Source organism: Alosa pseudoharengus, unplaced genomic scaffold, assembly GCF_046254945.1.
Source record: "Alosa pseudoharengus isolate Yale_2024_CS ecotype anadromous, Long Island Sound unplaced genomic scaffold, YU_APseudo_1.1 YU_APseudo_1.1_scf_2, whole genome shotgun sequence".
NCBI classification, from domain to species: domain Eukaryota; kingdom Metazoa; phylum Chordata; class Actinopteri; order Clupeiformes; family Clupeidae; genus Alosa; species Alosa pseudoharengus.
The window spans coordinates 21,634,665-21,660,473 of NW_027468663.1; the positions used below are offsets into that span (position 1 = coordinate 21,634,665).

The 25,809-nt window shown below is 40.6% G+C and overlaps 3 protein-coding genes across 7 annotated transcripts in view; all 3 read left to right on the forward strand.

Annotated features, from left to right (window-relative positions):
- tmem131l (transmembrane 131 like) overlaps positions 1 to 4,292 on the forward strand; it is a 46,522-nt gene extending 42,230 nt beyond the window's left edge. The window contains exons 31-34 of the mRNA XM_076294178.1: positions 2,815 to 2,947; positions 3,083 to 3,159; positions 3,263 to 3,399; positions 3,773 to 4,292. Coding sequence (XP_076150293.1) covers positions 2,815 to 2,947; positions 3,083 to 3,159; positions 3,263 to 3,399; positions 3,773 to 4,060 — 635 coding nt within the window. The 3' untranslated portion in view covers positions 4,061 to 4,292. The remainder of the gene's footprint in view (positions 1 to 2,814; positions 2,948 to 3,082; positions 3,160 to 3,262; positions 3,400 to 3,772) is intronic.
- A 2,276-nt stretch (positions 4,293 to 6,568) lies between these two features.
- On the forward strand, positions 6,569 to 10,589 carry LOC143134088 (toll-like receptor 2 type-2). Of its 2 annotated transcripts, none has more exons than XM_076294183.1 (2): positions 6,569 to 6,948; positions 7,994 to 10,589. In XM_076294183.1, exon 2 carries the CDS (start codon positions 8,013 to 8,015, stop codon positions 10,368 to 10,370), a length of 2,358 nt encoding a protein of 785 aa, XP_076150298.1. In that variant the 5' UTR covers positions 6,569 to 6,948; positions 7,994 to 8,012; the 3' UTR covers positions 10,371 to 10,589. The 2 variants fall into 2 exon arrangements, with proteins under 2 accessions (XP_076150298.1, XP_076150299.1); XM_076294184.1 differs by having other exon boundaries at positions 8,136 to 10,589.
- An 897-nt stretch (positions 10,590 to 11,486) lies between these two features.
- On the forward strand, positions 11,487 to 25,595 carry LOC143134087 (toll-like receptor 2). Of its 4 annotated transcripts, none has more exons than XM_076294179.1 (3): positions 11,487 to 11,975; positions 21,567 to 21,653; positions 21,753 to 25,595. In XM_076294179.1, exons 2-3 carry the CDS (start codon positions 21,634 to 21,636, stop codon positions 24,127 to 24,129), a joined length of 2,397 nt encoding a protein of 798 aa, XP_076150294.1. In that variant the 5' UTR covers positions 11,487 to 11,975; positions 21,567 to 21,633; the 3' UTR covers positions 24,130 to 25,595. The 4 variants fall into 4 exon arrangements, with proteins under 4 accessions (XP_076150294.1, XP_076150296.1, XP_076150297.1 ...); XM_076294180.1 differs by lacking the exon at positions 11,487 to 11,975 and adding an exon at positions 13,376 to 13,680; XM_076294181.1 differs by lacking the exon at positions 21,567 to 21,653 and having other exon boundaries at positions 11,488 to 11,975.
- The last annotated feature ends 214 nt before the right edge of the window (positions 25,596 to 25,809 follow it).

A 25,809-nucleotide genomic window follows, 5' to 3' on the forward strand; every position in this document is an offset into this window, starting at 1 on the left:
TTGGAGACATGGAAGGGTGTTGACAAACTCCTCCCCCACCTAACTTGCATAGTTTGGTGAGAGTACCAAAACTGCAGTATCCTGATTAGGTAAGAGGGGACACCACGCTCATGCAGTTTACCAAACAGTTTCCCATGATTTATACGATCAAAAGCCTTTGACACATCCAGGAAGCACATGAAGACTGTACTATTGCGTGATCTGAACCTATGGACAATTTCTTTAAGTGCATAAATACACAGATCAGTTCCATGCTTGTTCTTAAAGCCAAACTGATTATCTGGTGACGCTATGTATTCTGCAAGCCTATCCATAAGGATCCCCTCTAATACCTTGGATAGTATACTTGCAAGTGCAATAGGTCTATAGTTATCTACACTAGTTAATTTACCAGTCTTATTTTTAACTACAGGTACCAGCAAGACAGATAACATGGATCCAGGAAGTATGCCATGCTTCATTAACCCAGAAAAGCATAGAGCCAGTAAAACTGAAATACATTGACTAGCGTATTTCAGATGTTCTGCTGTTATTTTATCCTGCCCACAGGCTTGTTCGTTTTAAGTTTGTCAATAGCATAACATACTTCCTCCGGCCTGATGACTACACCATCGCTGTGAGATATCTGGCCTATGTTAAACACATCACTCTTCATACAGTTAAAAATGTTCTCATAGTGTCTCCTCCATAGCTCTGCAATGTTTTCAGGTTCAGTAATGCCATCAATACTAGAAGGCAGTGGCTGTTGTTAACCACTTTCACCTCCTTCCAGAACTCATAAACATTATTAGTTTGTAACTTTCTCGCCATAGAGTTCGCCCTCATAGTCTGCTCATTTATTTTTATAAAACGCACAGCATATTTGAACCTAGCATTAGACCGTACCTTGTGCTCACAGACTGGGCCATGCCTAGGTTTGCCTGCTAAAACCCATTTTCTAAATGCATCTCTTGCCTCCATATGAACATCATGGACACAGTCATTCCACCTTACAGTATGTTGTTTCACCACTTTACTTCTTAGTGGTTCACTTCCATCGACTAGACAGTTCACAATTCTATCATACATAGCACATAGGTCATTATTGTGACTTACATTCTTACAGTTGACATCCACACAGATAATTGCATCAACAGGTAACTCAATATTTCTCAAGTGCCCATCAGTCAGTAACTTGTAATATTGCAGGTCACCTTCTGTGAGCCTTGTCCAGTCCAGTGTCTCACCTGGTTTATGGCTGTCACTACTGACAAGCTCAGGTAGACCCTTAGTATTTATGAACATAGAGACAGGAATATGGTCTGCTGTGGCCAAACCATATAGAATCTCAGCCTCCTTTATACAGTTATGTGCATCAACTGTAGATATACAATGGTCCAACCAGGATGTAGTATGCCAAGCTTCACTCACATGTGTATAGCTATCAGCTGGCAGTAATTCCTTAGCGGACAGAATAACCTTGTTATCTTTGCAGAATTGTGTCAGGTGTTGACCAAAAAGTGAGTTAGTATCTGGTATATCAGCATTCAGATCCCCCAAGACAAATATGGATGTATATTCACTTTCCCTTATGTAAGACCCTATAAAAGCAAGCTTATTCAAATATTCATTTTCATTTTTGTGACATTCATATGGAGTGTATACATTTAAGATTATAAAAACATTCTTGCACCACCTTGATTCCTATGCACCAGTCCACATCTAACCTGATCACAGTGACCAGAGGGTCAAGTTTCATGTGCCAGAATATGGCCACACCACCTGGGATCCTGCCTCGCAGAATTCTGGTGTTTAGGTCTGTCGTAGATTCCCCTGCCCCATGGAAATCATTATGCACAGTGTTGAGTTTATCCAGATCTTGAATAGCTAAAAAAGTCTCTTGCAAACACATCACATCAGCATTCTCAAAGAGCTTGTCAATAACAATGCGTTAGGCTCTCACTCCAGCACCCTGTCCAAGTTGCAGACCACGGGAGTTATAAAACACAACTCATAGCAGTTTATCATTGTTTAACATGCATGTGACGCCCTTGACTCAGACGCACTCATCCCTGTTACAAGCAATGCTTTAACACCTTCCCCTACCGTAGCCCTAGGCTTGCGATTCTCATAGAAGCGCCTTACATAGGTCCCTTCTGGCCACAGCTGCGGCGCATACATCTCTGCTACTTCCTTGCATTCCGCTGTAACTTTGAAAGAGCTGTAGCGAGTATACTCAGTGCCAATCTTCTGACAAGTCACATTTCTGGAGAGTTGTTCTTTTAAATAACTAGCCAAAGTCTCTGGGTCTAGGTCAGGAGCAAGCTTTGTCACGAACACACTCACCAGCTTAGTTGTCACTGCATGTATGTTCTCCACTGCACCAGTTCCAACTATTCCATAGGTCTTCTTCTCTCTGAGAGGATTCATACTAGTCTTGTTCTGACCTGCATCAGTAGTTTGATTGTAACCTCTAGTACTCTTCTGAAGAAGATTAACTATATATTCTGTAGTACAGTGGTACTGTAGCTGCAAGTTATTCTCACATTTGACAGGTTGCAGATGTGGACAGAGTGTGAAAGTGTCTGTTGTCAAATTAGCCAGATCAAATCAGATTCTGCACAACGTTCTCTGCTCTGAAGGCTCCAGGAGCAAAAAAAAGAAAGCTCATGACAACCATGTTTTGACCAGTTTTTGGACAATACATTTTGGATTTATGCATTGATTATGCTTGATATAAACATCCACATTATGTGGTATTGCTACAATAGATTATCTACAAAGCTTTCTGGACCAAAGTGGACTGTAAGTGGTTCTTTTTTGTTGCGTCCCTAGACGTGCCCAGCTCATACGTGCCAGAAGAGACATGGTCTGCCCCCTCTGTTCCTTTGACCAATGAGTTCCGGTACAACATGACCGAGTCGCTGCCTTTCGTACCTCAAAGCCCAACCCCCTCTCCCTACAATGGGTAAGATCCCTTTTTATGTTATCGTTTTTTATAAACATATTTCTGTGGTTTTTTTGTTTTGTTTCTTGCTTTATTACCTTCTTGCAGTGTTAATGTAAATGACCTTTCTCTGCTTTACCAACCATTTTTCAAAAGTTTTCCATGGAATGGCATGAACAACCAATGCAACAGCACTTACCCATACAACAGCCAGAGCAACTACATGGCAGCGGGTAAGTGAGCCTCTGGAGTCGGGTCATTTTCTCCACACTGGTGGACCTTCACCCTCCAGACTGCATTTCTCATATTTACACTTATATCTATATGGCCACCTAGGGAATGCCCACTTCAAGAGTACTTTCACGTGTCGCGAGAGCCAATCAGTGCCCTTCAGCCATCAGCCAGCATGGGGGGAGGATGGTGGTCAGGAGGCGCCCTCCTCCTGGGACCTGGCCGGATGTGTGGGCAGCAAGGTGAGGCCTTCACAGTGTCACAACATGTGGTGGAGCGCTTGGTGTGAGCGGGTGTGAGCCTGTACATAAGTTGTAGGTGTGATGTAAATGCCTATGATCAACTAAATGGGGCTGTATCCTAAGCAGGTAAAATTATCTGATGTTTTCATGTCATTTCCTTGCGTTCTTAAATGCATTTGCTGCACGTCTATTCTACTTGTGTGAGTTGTGTTAAGTTATTATGCATGACGTTGGCGCCCAGTGCCTCACTAATCACCTCTATTTTAAGTGCATGTAATAAAAACAGGTGTTTCCTGTAACAGACAGTAGCCGTCTTGTTACTTCTCTTTTGTAAATCCCCCTTTTGCTCTTTTCGCCGCCCTCTCTCTTGCAGCCCTATTTCCCCGGCACGCGCAGCCTCTCCCCCATGTCCAGTCTCTTCGGCTCCATCTGGACCCCTCAGAGCGAACCCTACCAGAGCCACTTCCACCAGGAGCGCTCGGCGCCCGTCTCCCCCCACACCTCCTTCAGTCGGGAGCCCGGCAGCGGCTGCCCTCCCAAGCAGTACTCCAGCTTTAACCCCTTCGGCCCCCACATGAACCTGGACATCTGGAACTCTTCGTCCAGCCGCAGCTCCAACTCCCAGCTGTCAAACGACTCGGGTTACTGCGGTGACATCTGACAATTTGAGGAAAAAGAACAATGATGCAAAACTTACGATGACGGCAAAGACAACCGAAGAATGTGCTTTTATCAATAATGGGGAATAATGTGAATATTCTTTTTTTGTTCTTCTTCTGTTACCTTTTTTTTTCTCAAACATTCAATGTCGTGAGAAGTTAAACATATGTTGTATATTTTTCTAGATGTTTTGCAGTTTTGATCAAAAAATAAAAAAAAGGTTTTGTATTTGATTTTGCTGACTGACTTTCTCCCTTTGTTCACCACTGCCAGATAGCCTGAACATGCTCAAAGTCTTGTTGCATGCAATATTATTTAGTTTGTTTAATTTCCATGCTGCCTACATCTTGATAATCATATTTGCATAGCCAATAAATTGTTCTCATGAAAACAAAAGGGATTGGAGAAGTGGAGTTAGACCGATTTGAAAAATCATAAACACTAAGTGGACTTAAAGGAGCAAAGCTTAGGAAACTAAACATAGGCAGGGAGTAGGAGATACTACTCTGAGAATAACTACACTGAGAATACTAAGTTTCACATCAAAATAGTAAGATAAATATTTTACTTTTGCTGAATATAACCTATAACATGGAATCAGTTTTAGATTTTTTTTTTTTTTTTTTTTCCGCAAATTTCCGTCAAGGATTCCCGGGACACTGAAAGACCGGGGTACACAAAACTTGGTGGGCATGTAACCCCACATGGATAGCATGGAACCATCGATCTGTAGCCCCCCCGCTGGACTGGACCCCCCGAAAGGAGGGTAGGGCAGACACAGTTTTCTGTGAATATCTCGAGAACCGTAGGGTTTAGGAGGACCATTTTTTTTTTGTATGTTGATCTCAAGGGGCCATGTCAACCCATTCCATAACCACTCATTTCATGTATAGCGCCACCTAGTTAAACACAAAAAAGTAAAAATGAGGTGTTGTAATCGCAGGTATCTGTGACCTAACATAGTCAAAACTGCACAAAATTGGAAGTGTAGGATCATTATGACACCCTCTGAATGCACGCCAAGTTTCGTGGAATTCCGTTCATGGGGGGCCACACAATAAATTAATTTATGTTACTATACACCAACTGGCCTGTAGGTGGCCGGAGACAGTTTTCTGTGAATATCTCGAGAACCGTAGGGCCTAGGAGGTCCACCTTTTTTTTGTATGTTGGTCTTAAGGGGGCATGTCAACCCATCCCATTACCACTTATTTCATGTATAGCGCCACCTAGTTAAAAATGAAAAAGCAAAAAATTAGGTGTTTTCATCACAATACCTCTGGCTGACATGGTCAAAACTGCACGAAATTGAAAGTGTAGGATCATTATGACACCTTCCGAATGCATGGCAAGTTTTGTGAACTTTCGTTCATGGGGGGCCTTACAATAAAATGATTTATGTGTACATTTAATGACCGTGTACATTTAATGACCGTACACCAACAAGGATTTCTGGGACACTGAAAGACCGGGGTACACGAAACTTGGTGTAACATGGATAGCATGGAACCATCATTTTTCGTTTTGATCTGTAGCCCCCCCCCCTCATTTTGGGTGGCCCCCCCAAAACATGTCCGTGGTATATAGCATCTGGCCCGCATGGGAGTACGACATCGTCAAACTATAACCTCCGTAATTTCCCCCATTCATTCTCTATGGCGAGTCTTAACAGTACACATGTAATACTCTTTTTGTCCACTGGTGGTTGTTTTGGCGCTGTTTCGCGTTTGCCATCGAAAACGGAATGAAATGTAGGCCTACCTACCTGCAAACAATGTAAGAGGCCTATGCTGACTGCATCAGTGCTCAAAGTATTCTACAAGTTTATCAATTAATTGTTAATAACTAACTAACTTCTATTCAAGTCATATTTCTGGGTCTTTCTGGGATAATTATTTCTATTTTTTATTCACTCATTCAAATGTTCATACAAATTCACAAAGTTCTCATCAGGTGAGTGAAAGTGGTAATTTCAGATGTTTTTGCCAGCACTTTATAAAGTTCTCATAGAACTTCAAATTATTTGTAGGATATTGCTTGTTCACAACTTGAGCTGTGTATGCAAAGTTCAGAGTTCACACATTTTGAATAAAATACACTTTTGGGACTCCCTGCTAATACTTTTGGGAATGCTATTTTTTTATTAGTATTATTTCATTTGAGCTACATTTTACACTGATATGGCATGATTGCAATATAAACACAGCTAACAATGGTATTAAATTGCAGCCTATGATTAAATGGAATGGAATATTCAACTAAGGTAGACTGCTGTTGTTCACAGCACTAAGCTATTTATGGTTACTAATATACTCCGAGTCTCTGGCCCTCTCTTAGAGCCAGGCATAGTGATCTGGCCCTCGGAAGAAAAAGTTTGGGGACCACTGTGTTAACCCATTCCATGTGCACACATGTGCATAAACAGATACACACGCACACACATACATTCACAGTAATCATACGTATGACACATACTCACACAGTAGACATATGTACGCATGCACGTCTATTCTACTTGTGTGAGTTGTGTTAAGTTATTATGCATGACGTTGGCGCCCAGTGCCTCACTAATCACCTCTATTTTAAGTGCATGTAATAAAAACAGATGTTTCCTGTAACAGACAGTAGCCGTCTTGTTACTTCTCTTGTAAATCCCCTTTTGGTTTTTTTCGCCGCCCTCTCTCTTGCAGCCCTATTTCCCCGGCACGCGCAGCCTCTCCCCCATGTCCAGTCTCTTCGTAGCCAGCTATGAATCATTTGTGGGTAGACAATGCCAACTGACTGTCACAAGTCCACTCCCCAAGAGAAGCCCTATGAAGTTCTCCTATACAGTAGGCTACAAAACAACTAAATTGAAAGCTGCTGATTTTTGTTGGAAATATTCTCAAGGTAAGCTACTTGATGAATTTAGATTTGAAAACATTTTACATTTTCTATTGCACAAGACATTCATCACTTTAGAATTGTATGGTTCTATCTATTGTATGGTTCTATCTATTTTTGTCAGAATTGAGTTAATGACATTCTTATTTTGTGATAACTTAATAAGGTGAGGTGTTTTTTGAAGTTGTGAGCATTTTTGGACATATCTAAGATGTTTGTTCCACTTATCAGTTTACTATGGAATTCTAAAACTTTGATGCTCAATATTTTAGAAGTACACAGAATGCAGATATAACCTTATAATGCCAAGGGGACGCATTGTAGGCCATTTCATATTTTTAGATAAATACTAGCAGAAGTGAAAGTATTCATTACAGATTACTTCCAACCATGTCTATCAGCTGCTCACTGGCAAGCGTAAACCATTCCTTCCTGGTTTCATCTTTTTAAAGGCACATTGGCTCTTTAAAATGTGACATCCTCAGTCCATATTCATAAGAGGGGAATTTGTCATTATTTTTTGTTGTAACAGTTATGTACCAACGATAAATTGAAAGCATGAGTCTGCCTTGTTGACAATGTTTGGCCACATTGGCATTCTTGCACTTGGATACAGAATTAAGTGTAGGCTACATACATTCTCTTAATAAGCATATCAGATTTATACATTTTTCTAAGAAGGCCTTCAACATACTATACACAATCTCCCTATTCTGATTCATTGGTTAAATAGTGTATCGAGCAAAGACCATCAGGACGGGACATTGTTCTTTCCTAATTAGGTCCCTAATACACTGTAAGTTCATGTATTTGCCTGATTTAAGTTTAAGTTCCAACAATTGATTTGTTTTAATGCGCAAATCCATGTTGCTGTTTAACACTGGCTGCATTCTGATAACTGTGTTGTCATAGAAATGATTATGAGATTAATACTCCAGATGCCCTCAAGTCCTCTTGTGTATGTTCATCGAATTCAGTTAAATTGTTTAACTACACAGTGCATTAATGATTTAATTCATAGAAATTGCATATAACTAATTTGTATTTTCAGATCTGTCAGGGAGAACAAGATGTTTGTTTTACTCACTCTACTGACACTCAGCTGGGGTTGGTGTGTGTCCCCTCACCCAAGACCAAAGTGTGATCGATGTAATGAAAACTTTGTTTGTGACTGCACTTCTTTAAATCTACAGGAAGTCCCTGCTATCTCCACAACATCAGTCATAAGCCTGGACCTCTCCTTTAATGAAATCAAGACTATAGGGCAGGATGACTTCTTTGAGTACAGTAATCTACATGTACTGATTCTGAGGGGAAATATGATATCCTCAATTGCAGAACAAGGTTTCTCAACTCTCAGAAAGTTGGAGGTTTTGGACTTGTCAGATAATCAATTAAATGGTTTGTCTGAGATGTGGTTTAAGAGTCTCTCCTCCCTTCATAATCTAAATCTTTTGGGAAATGAGTATAAAACATTTGGGGGAAAGTCTCTGTTTCGCTCAATGACACAGCTTAGTACTCTAATGGTTGGGAATCAATTTCTTGCCTCAGTTTCCAAAGATAGCTTTATCGGACCCAACCATCTTCAGAGCTTTGTGTTTCATGGCAGCAATTTGCAGAACTACCAACCAGGTAGCTTCAGCCAAATCAACTCCATTGATGAAGTCACTGTTAGCATCAACGGTCCATTTCAGATAAACACAAGTCTTACAACAGACATCTTGAGAGATCTTTCACGTCCTGAGACCAAAATCATTTTGTCAGATTTAAGAATCAGCTGGCAACAACTGAAGCCTTTTCAAGTGATCTTTCAGAAGGGTGTCAAAAACTTTCTCTTGAGAAATCTAAGCTGCAACATGGACACTATCGGTGAACTATTTGCTATGACACACATGTCAGAACTGACCTCTATTGGCTTGGAGGATTCAGAGTTTAATGGAGAGCCAACCCTCTCTATGGAATTTCCAGAACTTCCCCATATTCGTGAAACATATATAAAAAATGTTAAAATTGAAAAGTTTTATATCTTTCCAGCACTCATCTGTGGTAACTTTTTGTGCCTTCCCGTGCTGAGATTTGCATCTCAGCTCAAGCGGCTGATAATAATTGATAGCAATTACTTTGCAATGCCATGCTCTCAATCACTCCTTTTTATCAGTCTTGAATACCTTGATATTAGTAGAAACCAATTTAGTGATCTAACAGTGGCAGAGGCATTTTGCCATGGTCAATGGACTTTGCTAAATCTTGTTACATTTAATGTTAGCAGTAATTACTTGAAGTCCTTCGACACCCTGAGCCACCTCTTCAGAGGAATGAAGAAGCTGGCTGCTCTTGATGTGAGCCTGAATGTTTTCCGCACTATGCCCCAGGTCTGTGACTGGCCCCAGTCTCTCCGCTACCTGAATCTCTCCTCATGTCAGTTAAGAGGAGTGACCTCATGTCTCCCGCAGACTCTACATATCCTGGATTTGAGCTATAATGACCTGATGGTATTTCATCAAAACATGCCAAACTTGACTGAGCTCCATCTATCTGGAAACAGATTCAAGACCTTACCAGAGGGGAAACTCTTTGACCGCTTGGTGGTGCTCTACATCAAGAGCAACCCTTTCATATCCTTCAGTCAAAACCAGATGAGGAACTTTGGTGGGCTCAGGATCTTGGAGGCTGGTACAGACACGTATGTGTGCTCTTGTGAATTTGTGAACTTCTTCAACCATGAACTCGGTCATTTAGTTAGTTTAAAGGACAGTAGGCAGGCATACATCTGCAGTTCACCATTTGCACTGAGAGGGACAAAAGTTAGCGATGCCCAACTCTCTGTTTTCGAGTGCCATGCAGCGTTGGCCTTCTCTGCCCTGTGTGTGTTTGTGCTTGTGGTCGTCATTGGTGCCATGGTGATGTGTCACAAGCTTCACATGATTTGGTACGTCCGAATGACATGGGCATGGCTGCAGGCCAAACGGAGGCCTGTGGCCCGCAAGGATCAGGTGTGCTATGACGCCTTTGTGTCCTACAGTGAGAGCGATGCGGAGTGGGTGGAGGAGCTGCTGGTGCCGGAGCTGGAGGGCGCCCAGCCGCCATTCCGCCTCTGCCTGCACAAACGTGACTTCCTGCCAGGGGGCTGGATTGCGGACAGTATCATGGCGGCCATGGAGAAGAGCCACAGGATTCTTTTTATAGTGACCCAGCACTTTGTCCAGAGCGACTGGTGCCGTTTAGAGTTGGAGTACTCACACTTCCGACTGTTTGATGCAGGCATACTCATCCTCCTTGAGCCTATCCCCGACTCAACAATTCCCAAAAGGTTCTGCAAGCTGCGCAAGGTCATGAACTCAAGGACCTATCTGGAATGGCCCGAGGAAGACAATGAAAGATCCAGATTCTGGCAGTCTCTTAAAGACACTTTACATATGGCTGAATAATGTCTGGTACTATCAGCTCAGTATCAATGGATGTAGTTTGCTAAGTATCTATTGTGCTTTATCTCATAGAGAAGCATTTCCTAACATCAATAACTGGGTTTAGAGACTAATTAAATTGGATTGCTTTGTTTCCTTTTTGTATTTTTATTTAGTTCACTTCATGATGCTTTATCTTGAGTATTGCCTACTGTTTAATAAAACTAAAGCTACTTCCCTTTACATTGGACCAATCCAATCACAGCAGCAGTCTTTGTCATGACTTGGGTTTCTGTGGTTAGCTGGTAACGGTAATACAAGGGAACCAAAAACAAAAAAGGAGAACAGCACCAAAACATAAATGGCAAGGACAAAAGAATATCTGCAACTGAATCACAAAACAGCAAATGGCTAATCTTGTCTCTAAAAAACAAATGGTAACACTTTACTTGACAGTATCGACATAAGAGTGACATGACACTGTCATGACACATGAAACCTGACCCTAATCTCTAACCCTAATCCTAACCCCAACTCTAAACCTAACCCTAACCTTAAACCTAACCCTAATCTTAACCCTAATTTCTTATGACAAAAAACGAATGTCACTTAATAAAAGAAGTGTTAGTTATAAACGTTTATGACTTGTTTATGACTTGTTTATGACACATTCATGACAGTGTCGTGTCACTCCTATGTCAACACTGTCACCCCACATCACTCTCACCCTATGCTACAGACCTTATTTCATCACACGTTATTTATTTTCTTATTTCATCACACGTCAAAACACACACACACACACACACACACATATCTGACTTTCTCCAACTTTTGCACATCTCCATAGAACTTTTTATTTATTATTTTTGATTTCTCCTCCATCTACCCATGTCCTTGATTGCCTAGCCTTTCTGCCCCCCCCCCCCCCCCACCCCCCACCCCCAACACACACACAAAAAACACACACACTTATATCATCACTGTCATCACCTCACATACATACAGCACACTGCTTGCTACAATAAGCCTCCTCTACTTGCTGCACACTGCCCCCCCCCTCCCTACATACACAGCACATTGTCTTCAGGATCTTCTTCAACACACATCCTCTACATACTTACAGCACACTGCCCCCACCTACCCACACACACACTACACACACACACACACAGTCACTGCTACACTCCCCTCCCGCCCACACACACATTTTCATCACTCACATACACCATACATACAGTACTCTGCTTGCAATAGTAAGTCCCTTCACCATACTTGCAGTAACATTTGTAAGCATTAGAAGACGATCACTGACTGGCCAACGTCATTTACTTTTAAACTTCCCCTTTTACACAACATAATCCTAATACTCCCTGGTGCATTTTACTGGTGGTTATTTTGCATATGTTTGCATATGCTGAATGAATTCATTAACGTGGCTTGGCATGTGACCGGGACTTTGCAGACCTACTGTAAGGAGGAGGAGTAGCCATCTGACACATTTGTGGGTAGACTATGCCAACTGACTGACAACTTCCCAAGAGAAGCCCTAGCCTACATGAAGTTCTCCTTTAGGCTACAAAAAGACTAAATTGAAAGCTGCTGATTTTTGTTGGAAATATTCTCAAGGTAAGCTACTTGATGAATTTAGCTGTGAAAACATTTTACATTTTCTATTGCACAAGACATTCATCATTTTAGAATTGTATGCTTCTATCTGACATTTTTGTCAGAATTGAGTTATTGACATTCTTATTATGTGATAACTGGAAATATGTGATAAGTTGGAAATATTCTCAAGGTAAGCTACTTGATGTATTGTGAAAACATTTTACATTTTCAATTGCACAAAATATTGGAGGCTACTTTATATTTTTAGATAAACACTGACCACTGAAAGTCTGTTCATTACAGATTACTTCCAACCATGACTATCAGCTGCACTGGCAAGCTTAAACAATTATTTTATGTTTTCATAAAGGGCGCACTAGCTCTTTAAAATGTGACATCCTCGGTCCATGCTCATAAGAGGGGGCATGAACGATAAATTGAAAACATGTAAACTTAAAGTCTGCCTCAGCATTTGGCCACATTTAAACATTTTTGCACTTGGACACAGAATTAAGTTTGTGTTTTCTTAAAGCAAAAGAGTTTTTTGTACCTTAAAATAATGTGTCCAAATTCGTTTCAGTGGTTCATCAACTCTTAAGGTGAACGGCACTTCTGACAGGTCATCTGCTGGAAACATTAGGCCTATTTTTTGGTCAAAGTTTTTTTCCATGGATTCCTGGTCAGAACCCCTATTGGAACAGATTAAAACTTGGGGCATGTTGAATTTTGTCCAAAAATCCAATATGGCCACCGTATTCCAAAATGGCACATTTTTACACACTTTTTGCTATGCTATGGGGACATTACCGGTAAAAACAGTGTTATTTTAGCAAAAAACTGTCCTTTTCTATCAAATACATATTTACATGTTAACTGATGATTTAAAAACCCTAAGTATTTTTCTAACAATTTTAAATAATTAAAAAATTATAATTTTGTCAGATATTTGTCAAATATCAGAAATCATCAAATTTCCTTCAAACGTAAACCTCTTACAGGTTAAATACAGTTCAAATAAATTGGGTACCTTAACTTAAACAGATTAAAACATATGGCATTTAGACATTTTCCCAAAAACTCAATATAAATTCAATAATATCCCCAAAATGGTGAATTTTTGGGCCTACACTTTTGGCTAAGCTAGAGGTTTTTTCCCTATTAAAAACATTTTGACAAATGTTAATTGATATAAGAAACAAGATAGTTCCATAAAGGCGATGGAATTATAAAAAATACTATTTTATCACTCGGCTAGATATATTGTTACTATTATTCTATTATTAAGCTTATATTATTATTAATAATAATAATAATAATAATAATAATAATAATAATAATAATAATAATAGTAATACTTAGAGCTGCTGAGAGAAAATGATCTTAGTAACGACCAGTCTTGTCTCTAAACTGGACTACAGTATTGTATTTCACTGTTAGCTAGTTAGTAAGATCGTTCAATCAGCCAAAGAGGACACATGTAACTCCTCTCCTAGTTACTCTACACTGGCTCCCTATAATAGACCTTGGCCTATAGGACACTTACTGGATCTGCTTACTGAATTTATATTGAGTTTTTGGGAAAATGTCTAAATGCCATATGTTTTACTTTACTTGTCTTTACCACCTGAGGACTGTTTCCCATCAGATTTCTCCATGCCTGATATTTCAGTCTGGATGACGACCAGAGGCGGACAGAGTACACAGCTTCATTACTTGAGTAAAAGTACAGATACCCCTTGCTAAATTTTACTCATGTACAAGTAAAAGTACAACAGTCAGATGTATACTTAAGTAAAAGTACTGAAGTACTTGTTTTTAAAAGTACTTGAGTATCAAGAGTACATTTTCTAAATATTGCATTGCTTACATTTACAGAAACGTCCTACATGGAGTTTAGAAATGTTTTAATGTTAATACCTTGGAGAATGTAAAAGTAAAATCAAGTCATTTCCATCTTTTTACCATGTTTCCAGGGATGGGCAGTATTTCTAATAAATGTATTTAAAATACGTATTTCAAATACAAAATACTATTTTGTGATTAAAACACTTGAAGCGAAAACTATCATTGTAACTTGTTACCTGCTGTGTCTTCAGCCATTGTTTCGTCCATGGTTTCGTCTCTTATCTAAGACCCCGTTTACACGAGCATGTGTATTTTTATAAACGAAGACATTTCCCTACGTTTGAGCCTTTCATTTAGACGCAAACGGAGAATTCGCCCCGTAAAACGGTTATCCAAAAAAACTCCGGCCAAAGTGATTTTTTTGGAAAACTTCGTTTATGCGTTTGGTTGTAAACTGTTGTACTGTTAACTGTTGTAAACGGAGTTTTGGGCAGCCAACGTCACAGTATGCGACAGAAGTACACCAAATGTGCGACCAATGTTTACATTTATATGTTCTCACGTGCGACTTTTCAGGGTTCTGATTGGTTAATGTGAGCTTGAGCTTATCGTTGACTGCCACTGTGGTTTGGCGTGCTCATGACAGCATGTATGTACACGGGTTCGTGTAAACACATTTAAAAAAAAAAACGGTCTCGTGTAAATGCAGTTTTATTTGCAAACGTAGATGGCCAGATATTCGTTTAGGAAAATAACCTGCTTCGTGTAAACGTAGTCTAAGTCTGACCATGGAGTTGACTTTGGCGGAAAACTGAAGGTGATTGCTGATAGGCTGCCCCAATCAGTGGCACCTGCACAATCCAATCACGTTTGAGAGGGAAACAACAAATTGAGGGTTTCCTATATTTCTTTTTTTTTTTTTTTTAAGTAACGGGTACTCACGGTTAAGGATAGAAATGTAGTGGAGTAAAGAGTACAATATTTGCCTCTCAAATGTACTTGAGTAAAGTCATGAGTACTCCCCAAAAAATGATACTCGAGTAAAGTACAGATCCCTCAAAATTGTACTCAAGTACTGTACTCAAGTAAATGTACTCCGTTACTGTCCGGCTCTGATGACGACCGACACCTTCAAGAGTGTGTCCATGAGAGGACCAGGCGGGGGTGACACATGCTACGTCACCGATTTTGATGAAACTTGGACAGTTTGAAGGGTCCACCTAAAAACTCAAAAAGCCAAAATAGTACAAAATTTGAAACAACCCAGGGGGAGTTAGGACCGCCTCCTTGTTTTAGGGCAAAAAAACTCAAAAAAAGGCCCAAAATTGCATAAAATGTTGACATCCCTCCTGCTGTCAGATTTAAACACAGCAAAGTAACAATCCATGCCATCAAAGGTCCATCCAAGGTTAGTTTAAAACTGGAGTTACAAGGCGTAAGGTGTGACTGGTGTCAGTCCAGGACTGCACATGTCCACTATGTCACATGCTTTTTGGCGAATAACCAAAAAATAGCAATATTCAGACCTGAATATCTCCGATGAGCAACCTCCTTTTTTCAAAATTCTTTCTGCACATGAAAGGGCCATCTGTGGACTTCATAAATCAAAAGAAAAATGCTCTGCCTTTTTATTATTTTTGTCGCTGTAACCGCCTAAATAGTGTGATCCAGCCAGTGATTTCAAATACATATCTATTTCAATGATTGGTTGAAACATAATGTTTAGGTCATTTATGGTGGACAAATGGAGATATATTATCATCAATCATGTCTACTGATCAAATCCAAGCTACATTTAATGTCCTGAGTGTAATATATTCCTTAAGGTAGCTCAAAATGACATCATCGGGTGACATACACCAGTATACCCGTAGGTCTAATTTTTGCAAATGTGATATCTCCAACATATCTCAGGGCTAGAAACAGTCACTTGGACTCAAATAATAACTTGTAAGATTTTGATAGTCAAAGGTCAAGGTCACTGTGACCTTATGTACATCCCATTGTGGTGAATAAACCTCTAAAAATCCCTGACATAATTGCAAATGTGATACAAACATTCACACTGGCCCTTTCTGAAACCAATCCCTACCCACTCCCCTAAGTTACGGTGTGCACTCAGGTGGGAATCACCCTTACAGCTAAATCGAGTTCTCCATGTAAATGGGAAAATGTTGGAGTTCTTTTATCACTTTTGGGTGCTATAGGCTAGTTGGAACTGCTCACCTCAATGAACTATGATAAGCTATGCTAACAGTGGGTGCTTCAGACTGAGGTACTGCACACACACAGATGAGAAGGGTATGTATCATCTTATCTAACTCTGGCAGAGACAATAAGATAATTTCCCAAAATGTTGGCGTGTTCCTTTAACACTTGGTTAGGAGTGCAAGTGGCTAGGGAGAGAGTGTAGCTAGTTTCGGAAAGGGCCTTTCACTCACAGATAACAAATTCATTTGAATTTGATGGTCAAAGGTCATAGGTCAAGGTTATTGTTACTTCACATTCTTGTGAGGAATGCCTATAGGAAGTTTTTTTTTCTTTCAAATTCGGCACACACAGTCACTTACACTCAAAGATGAACTGATTAGATGTGAGTGGTCAATGTTACTGTGACCTCTCAAAAAAACAACATGGGCCTACTGTATTTTTACACCTTGAACAGAATATCCTGGAAACACCTTGAGGGAGTTATTTCAAATTTAGCACAACTTAGGCCCTGTACACACATAACCAGATATTTTATGTTTGGGTCTTTCATCCACACATAAACAGTGTTTTAGCCCACACAGATATTTTTTAAAAACCTTCTAAAGAGAATGCTGGTTTACTTGGATCTGTGGACATCCAAAATGGAGATTTTTACGAACAAGTATATACGTACTGTATATACTCTTTTGATCCCGTGAGGGAAATTTGGTCTCTGCATTTATCCCAATCCGTGAATTAGTGAAACACACACACAGCACACAGTGAACACACATAACAGTGAGGTGAAGCACACACTAATCCCGACGCAGTGAGCTGCCTGCTACAGCGGCGCTCGGGGAGCAGTGAGGGGTTAGGTGTCTTGCTCAAGGGCACTTCGGCCGCTCCTACTGGTCGGGGTTCAAACCGACAACCCTTCGGTTACAAGGCCGAAGCACTAACCAGTAGGCCACGGCTGCCCCCGTGTACAAGGACATGATGGTTACTTTGGGTATTGGGTGGGCTTTACTTGTTTCGTAGCCTACTGTACCTCGATGTCCATCCATCGTAAAAACATGTCTGTAGACCCTGCTTATTAGTACAAGTTGTTTTAAAGCAGAGACTCTGATATGGTATAACCACCTAGCTTCATGTTAGGGTCCCACAAGGAAATCTGTCTGAAACATTGAAAACATGATAATGTACATTACTTGTGAATCTGTTTCCATTGCATGCCACATGACCAGTGGATAAAGTGGGATTTGGCAGGTGGGGGAACCCTAAAATCCAGTGTCAGTGCAACGGGGAAGAATGACTCACTGTTGGACAAAATATTGAGTATTGTGGTGTAGCAATACTTTTTGGACAAGAATTGATAGCTTCTTGGTCACCTCTGTACACATGAAAATTAACTCCCCAATTATTTTAACAATATAATCGTGCTGTATCGTTGGTATGAAAGAATATATTTATTATTAAATTATCCGAGGTGGCGGAACTGCGTTCCTCCCACTTTAATTCCTGCATATGACCGCTGTCTGCTGTGTTGGGCTAATGGGACAGTGCTAATTGAGTAATGCCAAGCTAGATTAAAACCATTTATCACATGAAAAATAACAATGTTATTATCATGTGATAATAACAATAATAACAATACTCTGTGTTTCCAGGATATCATGTTCAAGTTGTAAAAATATTTTTTAGTGAATAGTGAAATAGTTTTTTTTGTGAGGTCAGAGTAATATTGACCTTTCACCACCCAAATATAACCAGCCACAAAACTTCTGTTAGACTTTTTTTGAGGAAGGTCACTGAAAGGAGCTGTAACAAATATCGGAGGCTGCTGAAAAGGCAAGCCAATGGCTATGGCACTCACATACTATTTGGGGTCATGTTGTAACCTGAATTGACTCTGAGACGCTGCTGCTGTGTTTTTGGAGTGGTAGTTGTTGGTGCCTACATCAAGGGCTTGCATGTCGGCTGTGTATGTTGTTGATCAGATCATAAGTGTCCACAGTAATGAAGAGGAATGAGTGGAGAATTTATGATATTGCTTGGTATGTTGGTATGTTGCTGATCGGATCATAAATGGCCATAGCAACAAACAGGAATGACTGAAGAATTTGTGACAATGGTTGGTAGTTGGTATCTAAATATTTGTTGGTATTTGTTGGTGTCTGCATCAAAGGCTTGCGGTTTGACTGGGTATGTTAATGATCAGATAATAAACCACCAAAGCAATGAAGAGGATTGACTGAAGAATGTGTAGGTATTTGTGGGTGCCCACATCAAGGGCTTACAGTTGGTCTGGTTATGTTGCTGATTGGATCAGAAACTGTGGGAGAAAAAGAACAGGAATGACTAAAGACTTTGGTGGTACTTCTTGGTGCCCTCATTAAGGGTTAGTGTTTTGTTTGTTGTATAGTTGCTGATGGGATCATAAATGGCCACAGCAAAAAAGATGATTAACTGAAGAATTTGTTGGTATTTGTGGGTGCCCACATCAAGGGACTGCAGTTTGCTTGGCTGTGTTGCTGATCGGATCATAAACGGCCACAGCAAAGAAGACAAATTACCAAAAAATGTGTCGGTATTGGTTGGTAGACAACCTATCATGAGTGTGGAGGGAGCTGGGTCTGAGATGCCAGATACCACTGTTGAGCCTTCTGAAGGTCACCGATGAATGACGAAGACAAAAGTGCAAGTGAATATTTGTACCAAATTTGAAAAAACATCCCTACAGGCATTTATGATATATAATTTTCTCAAGAATGCAAGGTCCTTGACCTCGACCTTTGACCACCAGATTCAAATATTTGTTATCTGTGAGTCAAAGTGAATATTTGTATCACATATGAAATTATGTCAGGGATTTTTTGAGATTTATCCACCACAAAGGGATATACATAAGGTCACAGTGACCTTGACCTTTGACCTTTGGCTGCCAAAATGTTACAAGTTATTATTTGAATCCAAGTGACTGTTTCTAGCCCTGAGATATGTTGGAGATATCACATTTGCAAATATTGGACCTACGGGTATACTGGTGTATGTCACCCAATGATGTCATTTTGAGCTACCTTAAAGAATATATTGCACCTAGGACATTAAATCTAGAAATCTAGCTTGGATTTGATCAGTAGACATGATTGATGATAATATATCTCCATTTGTCCACCATAAATGACCTAAACATTATGTTTCAACCAATCATTGAAATAGATATGTATTTGAAATCACTGGGTGGATCACACTATTTAGGCGGTTACAGCGACAAAAATAATAAAAAGGCCGAGCATTTTTCTTTTGATTTATGAAGTCCACAGATGGCCCTTTCATGTGCAGAAAGAATTTTGAAAAAAGGAGGTTGCTCATCGGAGATATTCAGGTCTGAATATTGCTATTTTTTGGGTATTCGCCAAAAAGCATGTGACATAGTGGACATGTGCAGTCCTGGACTGACACCAGTCACACCTTACGCCTTGTAACTCCAGTTTTAAACTAACCTTGGATGGACCTTTGATGGCATGGATTGTTACTTTGCTGTGTTTAAATCTGACAGCAGGAGGGATGTCAACATTTTATGCAATTTTGGGCCTTTTTTTGAGTTTTTTTGGCCTAAAACAAGGACGGGGGCCTAACTCCCCCTGGGTTGTTTCAAATTTTGTACTATTTTGGCTTTTTGAGTTTTTAGGTGGACCCTTCAAACTGTCCAAGTTTCATCAAAATCGGTGACGTAGCATGTGTCACCCCCGCCTGGTCCTCTCATGGACACACTCTTAATCTCTCAAAAACTGAGCTTTTGGTGTTTCCAGCTAAAACAGCTATTCCCCAACATATTACCATCCCGCTTGACTCCTCTTCACTGACCCCAACTAGATTGGCACGTAACTTTGGCGTCATAATTGATGACCAACTTAATTTCTTTGAGCATGTAGCCTGAATTGCAAAATCATGGTTTGTCCTTTACAACATTAGGAAGATCAGATCTTATCTGATACAAGATTCCACACAACTTCTTGTGCAGGCCATGGTTAATATCTCCAAACTGGACTACAGTATTGTATTTCACTGTTAGCTAGTTAGTAAGATCATTCAATCAGCCAAAGAGGACACATGTAACTCCTCTCCTAGTTACTCTACATTGGCTCCCTATAATAGACCTTTATGGCAAGCCGATTGAGCATTTATTCTGATATCTTGATATCAGGCATAATTGTCATGTACATGTAAGCCATTTTTGTCAACTAGTTAACTAGTGAGCCATGTTTGTGTGAACTAGTTAACTAGTGAGGGCAAAAATATGCACACTAGTTAACTAGTGGGAGCCAAAAGGCTCACTAGTTAACTAGTGAGAGCCAGAAATGTCTACTAGTTAACTAGTAAAGGCCAAAATGCATACCAGTCAGCTGGTTGAAGGCTTTTGGGTCTCACTAGTTAACTAGTGACAGCCAAAAATGTGCACATGTTTACTAGTGAAGGCAAAACACCTCACTAGTTAACTAGTTGCAGTAGGTCAATGTCACTAGTTAACTAGTGAACCATAAATGGCTTACTAGCTAGCTAGGTGGTGGCAGTAGGCTCACTAGTTAACTAGTTGATGCATCATTTGTCCAAACTAGTTAACTAGTGAGGTCATAAATGTATACTAGTAAACTAGTTCAAGACAAAATTCACACTAGTCAACTAGTGGCGCAGAATTCAAATTAGGAGGCAAAGAATTCTGGAAATTTAGGCTTTCTATTGGCTCCCTATGTCCAAATAGAACATAATAACCAATCACAGTGCAGAATTTCACAAAATCCCACCCACAACATTTGCATGTGGCACACAAGTTAACATGCTGGCCAAAGGTACGAAGGTTCGAATCCGGCTGTGTGCAGGGCCAAGCCGTGCAATTCAACCCAACGCACAAAGACCAGACTCAGCACACAGCCGGATTCGAACCTGCGAACAGCTGCACCTCGGAGCGGAAGTCGAGCGTGTTGACAATTGAGCTAAAATCCCCCCGGGTTGCTAGTAAAAAAAAAAAAACCCACCAAGATGTGGCAGCTAACTCATAGACGGCACTTCAGAGTTTGTGCCCTTATATTTTGTTAAACGTAGCGAGATATAGGCACTATTAATCCGAAACTTTGGTTTGCTAACCAAAGAATACAGCTGAGCTTGTGTAAGCTACAATTTAGTTTGACCAGACCTAACTGTAGTAAACAACGTCTAAACGTCTCTCTTTAGCACCCCCGCTGGGTTGCTGGCTAGTTTGCACCTCAGAAACGTGTCTGGTGGAACGTTTGGCTGGGTTTGCCAAAACGTTCCCAGGGGAACGTTTCCCTAATGAGACCAGGTTCCAACGGCTTGGGGTCATGGTGCAAAGGACCCTAGGGTGAAATTACTCCGAACCATCGCTTTAACTAATTTAATTCAGTATATCAAGCAAAGACCATTAGGATGGGGATTTTTCCTTCCCAAGTAGGTTCTATTGCACATTTGTATGTAGGTGCCTAATCCACTGTAAGTTAATGTATGAGCCTGAGTTCTGAGAACTGATTTGGTTTAATGTGCAAATCCATGTTTCAGTTTGACGCTGGCTGCATTCTGATGATCTGGTGTTGTCCTAGAACTGATTACAAGATTAATACTCCAGATGCTCTCAAGTCCTCTTGTGTATGTCCATTGAATTCAGTTATATTGTTTAACTACACAGTGCATTAATGATATAATTCATAGAAATTGCATATAACTAATCTATATTTGTATTTTCAGATCTGTCAGGGAGGAGAACAAGATGTTTGTTTTACTCACTCTACTGACACTCAGCTGGGGTTGGTGTGTGTCCCCTCACCCAAGACCAAAGTGTGATCGATGCAATGAAAACTTTGTTTGTGACTGCACTTCTTTAAATCTACAGGAAGTCCCTGCTATCTCCACAACATCAGTCATAAGCCTGGACCTCTCCTTTAATGAAATCAAGACTATAGGTCAGGATGACTTCTTTGAGTACAGTAATCTACATGTACTGATTCTGAGGGAAAATATGATATCCTCAATTGCAGAACAAGGTTTCTCAACTCTCAGAAAGTTGGAGGTTTTGGACTTGTCAGATAATCAATTAAATGGTTTGTCTGAGATGTGGTTTAAGAGTCTCTCCTCCCTTCATCATCTAAATCTTTTGGGAAATGAGTATAAAACATTTGGGGGAAAGTCTCTGTTTCGCTCAATGACACAGCTTAGTACTCTAATGGTTGGGAATCAATTTCTTGCCTCAGTTTCCAAAGATAGCTTTATCGGACCCAACCATCTTCAGAGCTTTGTGTTTCATGGCAGCAATTTGCAGAACTACCAACCAGGTAGCTTCAGCCAAATCAACTCCATTGATGAAGTCACTGTTAGCATCAACGGTCCATTTCAGATAAACACAAGTCTTACAACAGACATCTTGAGAGACCTTTCACGTCCTGAGACCAAAATCATCTTGTCAGATTTGAGAATCAGCTGGCAACAACTGAAGCCTTTTCAAGTGATCTTTCAGAATGGTGTCAAAAAAATCCTCTTGAGAAATCTAAGCTGCAGTCTTGATACCATAATTCCCCTGTATGGAATGACCCAGCACTCACTGCTGACCTCTATTGGACTGGAGGATTGTGAGTTCTCTGGAGAGCCAAATAATATTACAGTTCACTTCCCTGTACTTGACTTTGTTGATGAGTTTTACTTCAGAAATATAAAACTGGATCAGTTCTATAACTTCCCTGCATTCCACAGCATAGACCCACTAATACAAGTCCTCATGCGCCTGAAAAGAGTGAGTATAATTGAAAGCAATGTCTTTGCAATGCCTCATATAACAACATTCTTACTGAAAAATCTTGAATACATGGATATGAGCAGAAATCAATTCACTGATTTAACCTTGCGAGAAGCTCTCTGTGATGGACAGATATATCCGTGCTTACTCTCTATTAAGGTTTTCAATATTAGCAGCAATTATATTCGTTCCTTCGACACCCTGAGCCACCTCTTCAGAGGAATGAAGAAGCTGGCTGCTCTTGATGTGAGCCTGAATGTTTTCCGCACTATGCCCCAGGTCTGTGACTGGCCCCAGTCTCTCCGCTACCTGAATCTCTCCTCATGTCAGTTAAGAGGAGTGACCTCATGTCTCCCGCAGACTCTACATATCCTGGATTTGAGCTATAATGACCTGATGGTATTTCATCAAAACATGCCAAACTTGACTGAGCTCCATCTATCTGGAAACAGATTCAAGACCTTACCAGAGGGGAAACTCTTTGACCGCTTGGTGGTGCTCTACATCAAGAGCAACCCTTTCATATCCTTCAGTCAAAACCAGATGAGGAACTTTGGTGGGCTCAGGATCTTGGAGGCTGGTACAGACACGTATGTGTGCTCTTGTGAATTTGTGAACTTCTTCAACCATGAACTCGGTCATTTAGTTAGTTTAAAGGACAGTAGGCAGGCATACATCTGCAGTTCACCATTTGCACTGAGAGGGACAAAAGTTAGCGATGCCCAACTCTCTGTTTTCGAGTGCCATGCAGCGTTGGCCTTCTCTGCCCTGTGTGTGTTTGTGCTTGTGGTCGTCATTGGTGCCATGGTGATGTGTCACAAGCTTCACATGATTTGGTACGTCCGAATGACATGGGCATGGCTGCAGGCCAAACGGAGGCCTGTGGCCCGCAAGGATCAGGTGTGCTATGACGCCTTTGTGTCCTACAGTGAGAGCGATGCGGAGTGGGTGGAGGAGCTGCTGGTGCCGGAGCTGGAGGGCGCCCAGCCGCCATTCCGCCTCTGCCTGCACAAACGTGACTTCCTGCCAGGGGGCTGGATTGCGGACAGTATCATGGCGGCCATGGAGAAGAGCCACAGGATTCTTTTTATAGTGACCCAGCACTTTGTCCAGAGCGACTGGTGCCGTTTAGAGTTGGAGTACTCACACTTCCGACTGTTTGATGCAGGCATACTCATCCTCCTTGAGCCTATCCCCGACTCAACAATTCCCAAAAGGTTCTGCAAGCTGCGCAAGGTCATGAACTCAAGGACCTATCTGGAATGGCCGGAGGAAGACAATGAAAGACCCAGATTCTGGCAGTCTCTTAAAGACACTTTACAAATGGCTGAATAATGTCTGGTACTATCAGTATAAAGGGACAAAGTTTGCTAAGTATCCATTGTGCTTTATCTCATAGTGAAGCATTGACTAACATCGGTAACACTTTATTTGAAGGGGTCTACACAAGGGTGACATGTAACCGTCATAAGAATGTCATGACACATGTCATGCACACTAATGACATAGCATTGATGTTTATGACTGTTGTCATTAAGTGTCATTCGGTTTTTGGAATGTCAAGTTGACATTGTTTGGGTGTCATCATTATAACAACTTGACATTAGGCAAGATGACATTATTTGAGGGTGTCTCTGTCATGACAACTTGACATTAGCCAAGAAAATGTAAACCGTTGTCATGACAACTTGACATTAGCCAAGAAAGAAATGCAAAATTGACATATAACTGTATTTGGCCTGACTCATCTTCTAGGTTCGTGAAGTGAATAATTGATTGACATGACACCATTATAATTGTGTCATGAATACTTTCCTTGGCATGATATTGTCATGACAATTTGACATATAACTGTGTTTGGCCTGACTTATCTTCTAGGTTTATGAAGTGATGAGCCTGAACAATTAGCTGTCATGACACCATTATAAATTAGATATACTCAACATATTGAAGGTGCATTGCAGATAACCCACTCGAAAATAGCCTACTAATAGGATTACATTATTCTAGTTTAATATCTAATTTCTTGATTACTTTTAGTTATGTTTTCCCTGCACACCGTATTTGTCCAGTAGGTGGCAGTGGTGGCACTGCATAGAGGGGATACTGCTACACTGATTCTTAGAGAAGAAGACAGAAATCACAAACAGCCAAGGGGGCAGGCGAATTCCCGGAAGTAGAAGAATCGACGTAGGCTGGAGGGACCACCTCTCTGCTAACTCCCATAGAAGCCCATTCATTCTAGGATTTTTTTGAAATACCATAACTTCATATAACATATATCCTGTGCCGATATTGTAGCTTCTGTGTAATCCACATAAACACTACAAAGGCAAAACAGACTCCACTACCTCCTCCGTAGCGTTGGTTACCCGTAAGAAGAATGGTTAGCTTGTTTGGTTGGAGGGAAGCTAGCTTTGACGTAATCTCTCTTTCGCGCCGTAGGGAGATAATCGTATTGTTTGGATAAGAAGCTCAGTCCACCTTACTGTCTATGACGGTAACTCATAAGCAAAACCTAGCATACACGACCGTATGTGAAGGTAAAGCATTACACATAGGCAACCTAATAATAATAAAAAAGTAAACCTAATTAAAAAAAACGGCACTAATTATTTCAGAGGTTTTCGATGGATTGACCAAAGGTCGGAAAAGTGGAAAGAAGATTAGCTTCAAGGCTATAACTTTTTTGTTTTGTTTTAGCATGACTGTTTTTGAAGATGATCATGGTAGCTTCAACATTAACACGACTTGGTGAGGATGATATTAATAATAATACATAAATAAATGTTTAACTTTGATGACTTTGAAGGCGAAGGAAGTGTGAGAAGAATTTCTGTGTATCTATCATATGAGTTACAAGATTCAGTTCGATGGCTAATGTCACGAAGTTAAGTGTGAGTCTGCGCAGTACTGGGGGGACCAACTAAAAAATCGTTCTATTTGACTCAGTGCCCTCCCATTGAAAACGACGAGTCTGTTCGTCCATTTCTTTTACTGTCTATGCAAACAGCA

Coding starts and splice junctions, on each gene's coding strand:
- LOC143134087 (XM_076294179.1), top strand. CDS start 21,634: ATGCTCTCAAGTCCTCTTGT. Junction 21,654..21,752: donor ATGCTCTCAAGTCCTCTTGT/GTATGTCCATTG, acceptor TTGTATTTTCAG/ATCTGTCAGGGAGGAGAACA.
- LOC143134088 (XM_076294183.1), top strand. CDS start 8,013: ATGTTTGTTTTACTCACTCTACTGACACTCAGCTGGGGTTGGTGTGTG.